Raw genomic sequence first — 8,467 nt, forward strand, 5'->3', positions numbered from 1 at the left:
ATAAAATGTTTTGTCTCCTGGAGAAAACATCTCTATTACTCATAATTCCATACAAATTGTGTGAAAGGCCAGTGAAAATTTGGAAATCATGCAGTCATGTAATACTTTGAGGATATTTATTCCTGTTTAGGAAATGCAGGGCTTAGTAATTCTGTATCAGTCAAAATATGTGCTGTTATGCTGATACACTGTCGTATGAACTCTTCATTTAGTAATAGATGTAAGTTCTCAGAAATCAAAATGCAACACCATTTCCTCATGGCTTAAAGTCTATTGCAGACAGGTTTTGATACCTGACATTCTTCTGGAATTACTCTGGAAGAATGATCACTTACCTCTACCATGTTAAATTCTATGATGATTTATGTCATCTTGTGCAGGTACAGTACTTTTTCTGGGCAGCCGAGTCTGTCCTCTGTTTGATGACTAGCCCTCCAGGCTTTTTTAGTCTTGCAGCTCTATATTCTTAACACATGACTCCATGATTGCCAACAAAACTGAAGAAAGTGTGGAAAACACATACCTGTCCACTATACATCTAACTGGCAGTGATACAAATAATTTATTATCATGGTGCATTGACTCGATCGAGTCACATAACCCTAACTTAAAAGGAGGCTGAAAAACATCAGGAGAACTTGTGGAATATTTGGCGAGCATTACTGTCCCTACCACATATGAAATGGAAAAAACTAAGGTTGTGACATCTGTGACTCGATATAAGCCTGCCATGGGTCCCAGAATGGAAGACCTTCTAAAGCACCCTCTGACAAGGCTGTGGTCATTGATTTGGTTAAGACTTCCCTCCGATCCCTTCACTCACAAGTCCCTGTAATATCAGTTTGCTAGTTTGTGAGTTGGATGCTAAACAAATTTCTGAGGTACATGGACATTGGAAGAGTGCCACTGCTGCATTGACAAGGCCTACAGCCATTTCTAAAAGTTGGGCACCCTGGGTGCACATATGTGCATAAACTGAGTGTCATGAGTGATAGCCACAAGAATGTTCCTTGCAGTCCTCCTAATACAAGGAGCACGAGTGGTAACGGGTCTAAGCTGCTGCACATTTTTGTCAAGACCACCCTGCCCATGATTCCAACCAATGGTAGAATCTCAATAGAGATATGAAAAAAGGCCATCCTGGATGACGCAGGACTCCTCTGACAGCTGCCTCTGGCTTAAGAACTCCCCAACAGTCCCGCTGAAACTTCCCTACATTGAATAGACCCTCCTTAAAGTGTGTGAATCTCCGGCTGGTACTGTTCAATTTTATCTCCCTCTCGCCTTCCCTTGGGGTCAGACTTACTCCATGTCGGCCAGCTTTCTCAGCCTTTTCATCTTTCTCCCCATTTTACACAGTGGCTTTTCTCCTAATAAAATCAATGCTCATTTAGTTCTGCCCTGGCATCTGCTTCTCAGAAGATCCAGAATAAAACAAGTAATACTGAAAGTGTTATAAGTAAGTTGGTAGTAAGATGTGGATTTGGTCTGGAAGCAAGGAGGACAGGATCCTCGTCGGAAAAAAGGGCGCAGACAGTCCCTACCACAAGGTGGCAGTACAGTTCTAAAAATTTCATGGGGACAAGGGAAAATAGCCCACTAGAGGAGAATGTGATGGTAGAGATGCAATAAAGCAGGCATTTGGAGTCAGTGGAGTTCGCTGATTACTGCTAAGTTTTGTTGATGCCCTGTAGAAGGGTGATAAGAGATCGGAGGCTGTTGCCAAACAGTTACTCCCTATACCTGTGAGCCACAGAGTGCCAGTGGTACTTATAAAGAGGCCTTTATCAGACATTGTTGCATGTCAGACACAGGTGAATGGCAGGCAGAAAATCTATTTGTTACACTTGCAAGTTCCAGAGACATCTGAATACTCAGCCAAAGGAGCTCTGTTAGGCTAAGGTCAGGGTGCCGTGGGAAAAACCTGAGTGAGATCCTGGAAACAGGAAAGAGGACATCTGGATGTATGCCACTGAAGATGTTGATTCTCTTACACCCACCTCCTCTGCTCAGTGACTGGAAGCCACTGTGCTTGAAGATGCTGCAGAAATTTCTTCCCCGCAAGGCAATAGGTGCCTCCACCGCTATCCCATAGGAGTTTCCCATCTCTTCTTCTGATTCCTAGGCCAATACTTAGGATTAAATCCTATCGTAAGACAGATGGTGATGTGCTGGCCAAGGGGTAATGCTTAGCTGCCAGAATCCAAGAGGCTCTAATTACCGTTGTGATCAGTATGGGTGGAGGAACAGCCAAAGGGGACTTGACTCATAGGTAGTTTTGCAGACAGTAAATAGAGGACTGAGGCTTTTTAGATGCAAAATAGACTGGCAGCCAACTAGGGAGTTGCTTACATCAATAATAAAGAGAAAGCAAGAACAACAGGAGACCAAGGATTATCTTTCCAGTAAAAAATCACAATCCCTGAGTTTCAGTTCCCAGACCTGAACCAGTTTTTAGATATGAAACCCATCGACTGAGAATATGGCTTGATTCCTTGTCGGGAAGATCCTCAACTCCATGGAAAGTATAAACTGTCGTGATTCCTCCCATCTTTCCCTAAAGGAACCTAACACCAATTACTCGTGTCTGTACACTGGCAGAAGGGGACTGACAATATATTTTGAGGACAATTGACACAAATTCTGGGTTGATTTTGATACTCAAAGTATCATCAGCACCTGTTGGATTTGAGCCTAGGAGAACCAGGTAATAAATTGGTTCTTGGCTAAATTTGGCTCACAGTTGCCTCCTGGGTCTATAGATAGGTCCATCGGTCATTTCCCCAGTTCTCTATTGCATACCTGGAATTGATATACAATTGGAGTAATCCCACATTGAATTCCTGACCTGTGGAGTAAAAGCTCTCCTAGTAGAAAAGACCAAAGACTCACACCATCCCCCATTGGCCAAGATAGTAAATCAAAAACATATCTTGTATGGTGACAGATGTTAGCTACACATGTGGTGAAAATAGCATGACACATAGAGTTGTTGAATCACCATGTTGTACACCTGAAACTAATATAATATTGTGTCAACTCTACTCAAAAACAAAAAACAAACATATCTTGGGGTCAGGAGGTAGTGGAAATTAGTATCACTGTTAAAATGCAGGGGTAGTGGTATCCATCATATTTTTGTTTAATTTGTCAGTCTGGTCCCGGCGGAAACCAGATGGAACCTGATAAATGATCAGACTAATGCTGCCATATCTAACAATACAGTTCACCCTTGAAGAGCACGGGGGTTAGGGGTGCTGAACCCCCCCTTCATGGTAAAAATCTATGTGTAACTTTTTTGACTCCCGCGTAACTTAACTACTAATAGCCTACTGTTGACCAGAAGCCTTACTTATAACATAAACAATTGACTAATAAGTATTTTGTATGTTATATGTGTTATATACTGTATTCTTCTAATAAAGTAAGCTAGAGAAAAAAGTGTGGTTAAGAAAATCATAAGGAAAAGAAGATACATTTACACTACTGTACATATATTTATTTATTTATTTAATTTTTTAAAAAGATTTTATTTATTTATTCATGAGAGAGAGAAGCAGAGGGAGAAGCAGGCTCCCAAGGAGCAGGGAGCCTAATGCGGGACTCGATCCCAGGACCCTGGGATCATGACCTGAGCAGAAGGCAGACGCTTAACCATCTGAGCCACCCAGTCGCCCTACATATATTTATTGAAAAAAATCTGCATATCAGTGGACCTGAGAAGTTCAAACTTGTGTTGTCCCAGAGTCAACTGTATACCTAATTCTAATCAATGTGTCAGATGTGGTATCATTTCTGGAAGTGATTAATAAAATCTCAAGCACATGGTATCTGGCCACTGATTTGGGGAATATTTTGTTTTCCATTCACATCAGTAATAGTTTACATCCATGTTCACATTCCCTGTGCAGCAGGAATAGGCAAAAGTAAAACACCATACACTCCAGAGGAATCTCTTCTTTCCTCAGTGTGCCTCTTGGTGTCCTCTAATGGCAAGGTTTAGCATCACCCTCACTTGTAATGGATAAAATATTTAGAATTCAATCCATTATTGCAGAGCAGGTATTGAATAGTGAATTCAAATCTGAGGGGCAGTAAATAACCTGGCCTTCTGGTCTTCTGCTTATGGGTCTGAAAAGTACTAAAACATTGGAGACAAGGGGGTCTGGTGTAGAGGCATGTGGGTACTCCTACATATGGGAGTAGGTACAAAGTGTTAATATTTTTGTATCACATATTAATACCCACCAGAAAACATTCATAACAAGAAAGGCACTAAACACCAAGTTTCCCCAGGATTGTCATGATGGGCATATAAATGGCATGGCCTTGGTAGCTATGTATAGGCTTAATACCTATATTTCCACTTACTGAAGCAAATACAGCTACTGCTGCCTCTAAATGTCAAACTTGTATTGCGGAGACTATATTAAGCTCCAATTTAGCACTTTTTTGTTGTTGTTGTTGTTTGAGGAAAGCAACTTGGTGACAAGTTAATCATGTCAGAACTTCTTCCATTCTGGAAAGGCCAGAGGTTTGTTCTATTAATTTTGTTCAATTATTTGTTCACCTTTCTTACCTGCAGGACCTTGGCTGGCACTACTGTATATGTGATTACTTATATAACCAGTAATATAATGGAATCCATACTCATAGACTCCCACATTGCATAGCATCTGACCAAGGCAACCACTTCATAGTGAAGAAATTATGGGAGTGAGCCCACGAACATGAGATCCACTGATTTCTCATACTGTGCCACTTAGCCTCATAGACCTCTTGAACAGCTTTCTTTTTTTTTTTTCCCCAAGTCCTAGCATATTTTTCTGAGGTTTATTGACAAAAATTCCACATAGAAATCACACTCAAGAGCACAGACTTTAAGATGATAGTACAATGATAATATTTTCCCATATTTTTCTTAATTATGTTATGTTAATCACTGTACATTACATCAATAGTTTTTGATGTAGTGTTCCATGATTCATTGTTTGTGTATAACACCCAGTGCTCCATGCAGTACGTGTCCTCTTTAATACCCATCACCGGGCTAACCCATCCCCCCAACCCCCTGCCCTCTACAACCCTCAGTTTGTTTTTCAGAGTCCATAGTCTCTCATGGTTCATCTCCCCCTCCAGTTTCCCCCCCTTTATTCTTCCCTTCCTGCTATCTTGTTCTTTTTCTTTTTTTTTTTTCTTTTTAACATATAATGTATTATTTGTTTCAGAAGTACAGGTCTGTGATTCAACAGTCTTACACAATCCACAGCGCTCACCATAGCACATACCCTCCCTAATGTCTATCACCCAGCCACCCCCTCCCTCCCACCCCCCACCACTCTAGCAACCCTCAGTTTGTTTCCTGAGATTAAGAATTCCTCATATCAGTGAGGTCATATGATACATGTCTTTCTCTGATTGACTTATTTCACTCAGCATAATACCCTCCAGTTCCATCCATGTCGTTGCAAATGGCAAGATTTCATTCCTTTTGATGGCTGCATAATATATTCCATTGTATATATGGACCACATCTTCTTTATCCATTCATCTGTCGATGGACATCTTGGCTCTTTCCACAGTTTGGCTATTGTGGACATTGCTGCTATAAACATCGGGGTGCAATACCCCTTCGGATCCTTACATTTGTATCTTTGGGGTAAATACCCAGTAGTGCAATTGCTGGATTGTATGGTAGCTCTATTTTCAACTTTTTGGGGAACATCCATACTGTTTTCCAGAGTGGCTGCTCCAGCTTGCATTCCCACCAACAGTGTAGGAGGGTTCCCCTTTCTTTGCATCCCTGCCAACATCTGTCATTTCCTGACTTGTTAATTTTAGCCATTCTGACTGGTGTGAGGTGGTATCTCACTGAGGTTTTGATTTGGATTTCCCTGATGCCAAACGATGTTGAGCACTTTTTCATGTGTCTGTTGGCCATTTGGATGTCTTCTTTGGAAAAATGTCTGTTCATGTTCTGCCCATTTCTTGATTGGATCATTTGTTCTTTGGGTGGTGAGTTTAAGAAGTGTTTTTTATAGATTTTGGATACTAGCCCTTTATCTGATATGTCATTTGCAAATATCTTCTCCCATTCTGTAGGTTTTCTTTTGGTTTTGATGACTGTTTTTTTTTTTGCTGTGCAAAAGCTTTTTATCTTGATGAAGTTCCAATAGTTCATTTTGCCCTTGCTTCCCGTGCCTTTGGCGATGTTTCTAGGAAGAAGTTGCTGTGGCTGAGGTCGAAGAGGTTGCTGCCTGTGTTCTCCTTTAGGATTTTGATGGACTCCTGTCTCATGTTTAGGTCTTTCAACCATTTGGAGTCCATTTTTGTGTGTGGTGTAAGGAAGTGGTCCAGTTTCATTCTTCTGCATGTGGCTGTCCAATTTTCCCAACACCATTTGTTGAAGAGACTGTCTTTTTTCCATTGGACATTCTTTCCTGCTTTGTCAAAGATGAGTTGACCATAGAGTTGAGGGTCCATTTCTGGGCTCTCGATTCTGTTCCATTGATCGATGTGTCTGTTTTTGTGCCAGTACCATACTGTCTTGATGATGACAGCTTTGTAATAGAGCTTGAAGTATGGAATTGTGATGCCACCAGCTTTGCTTTTCTTTTTCAACATTCCTCTGGCTATTTGGGGTCTTTTCTGGTTCCACACAAATGTTAGGATTATTTGTTCCATTTCTTTGAAAAAAGTGGATGGTATTTTGATGGGGATTGCATTGAATGTGTAGATTGCTCTAGGGAGCATTGACATCTTCACAATGTTTGTTCTTCCAATCCATGAGCATGGAATGTTTTTCCATTTCTTTGTGTCTTCCTCAATTTCTTTCATGAGTATTTTATAATTTTCTGAGTACAGATCCTTTGCCTCTTTGATTAGATTTATTCCTAGGTATCTTATGGTTTTGGGTGCAATTGAAAATGGGATCCACTCCTTAATTTCTCTTTCTTCTGTCTTGTTGTTGGTGTATAGGAATGCCACTGATATCTTTGAACAGCTTTCTAAATGTGAAATTGAAGCACCAGATTGAATGAGGTATTCTAAAATAATGTGGTAATTTCTGTGATGATTAATTTTATGTGTCAATTTGACTGGGCTGTAAGATGTCTGTAGGTGGTAGAACATTATTCCTAGGAATCTGAATAGAACAAAAAGGTAGAGGAAGTGTGAATTTGCTCTCTGCTTGAGCTGAACATACCCTCTTTTCCTGCCTTTGGACATCAGTAATCCTTGTTCTTAAGGACTAAGATAAAGGGCTTACATCATCAGCACCTGATTCTCAGGTCTTCAGACTCATCAGACACTGATTATAACACCAGTTTTCCTGGTTCTCCAGCTTGCAGATGGCTGATCATGGGACTTCTTGGCCCCCATAACCACATGAGACAATTCTAAAATAAATCTCATATGTATCTTAAGACGCTTGGGTGGCTCAGTCGGTTAAATGTCTGCCTTTGGCTCAGGTCATGATCCCAGGGTCCTGGGATTGAGCCCCACCTCAGGCTTCCTGCTCAGCGGAGAGTCTGCTTCCCTCTCCCTCTGCCTGCAGCTCTCTCTGCTCTCTCTCTCTCTGTCAAATGTGCTCTCTCTCTCTGTCAAATAAATAAATAAATAAATCTTAAAAAAATCTCCTATGTATCTTTATACATGTATATAGATCTTATTTGTTTGGTTTCTGTGGAGAACCTTGACTAATATAACATCGTTAGGATGCAATATATTTATTAATCCAGAATTCCTAATGTGTCACTAATAGGAAGGACTAGAATGGGAATATAGGAGTGGAAGTAGGAGTGGCCCCACCTACCTTTTCTCCTAATGCCCAACTGGGGGACTTTTTGGCTTGTGCCCCACATTCTGGTATCTTTGGGTAGGAGGTCATGGTTCCCAAAGGAAGCAGGCTCTTTCCAGAAGAAATGACAAATTTCTAACTTTCTAACTAAAAATACAAGGACAGCTGCTATCAGGGTAATTTTAACTTTTTGTGTCCAGCGACAAAAAAAAAAAAAAGGAGTCACTATACTGGCAGGGATAATGGACTCTGATTAGCAAGAAGAATTGGGAATGTTTTTACCCAAGGGAAGCGGGGGTGGGGAATATGGGTGGAACCCATGTGATATACACCTGAGTGTGTCCCATTATAACTGTGAATGGACATGTCCAACAATGCTGGAATAAGAAAAGTTTGATTTTTAAGGGTTCTGGCACTTCAGGATAAAGTTTTGGTTATACCATCAGGAAACTATGGAGACCTTCCAAGTGATAGCTGAATAGGAGGGGGATTTAGAATAAAGAGTAGGTATCAAGGGTTAGGACTTAAATACACACACACATATATATTATTGTGGTAAAAAACGCATAACTTAAAATATGGCCTCTCAACAAATTCTAAGTAGACAGTATTGTTAACCAGAAGCACAATGTTATATATAGATCTCCAGAGCATTTTTATTTTGCATGA

The 8,467-nt window shown here is 40.6% G+C and overlaps 1 protein-coding gene across 1 annotated transcript in view; it reads left to right on the forward strand.

Annotated features, from left to right (window-relative positions):
* The window catches only part of LOC114224818 (disintegrin and metalloproteinase domain-containing protein 5-like), a 134,012-nt gene extending 132,380 nt beyond the window's left edge, over positions 1-1,632 (forward strand). The window contains exon 24 of the mRNA XM_088021310.1: positions 1,395-1,632. Within this exon, the coding sequence (XP_087877436.1) occupies positions 1,395-1,632 (238 nt within the window). The remainder of the gene's footprint in view (positions 1-1,394) is intronic.
* Positions 1,633-8,467: the final 6,835 nt, after the last annotated feature.

Source organism: Eumetopias jubatus, unplaced genomic scaffold (genome assembly GCF_037043125.1).
Source record: "Eumetopias jubatus isolate StellerSeaLion01/CBP00866 unplaced genomic scaffold, mEumJub1_p1.0 scaffold_2, whole genome shotgun sequence".
Classification (NCBI taxonomy): Eukaryota; Metazoa; Chordata; class Mammalia; order Carnivora; family Otariidae; genus Eumetopias; species Eumetopias jubatus.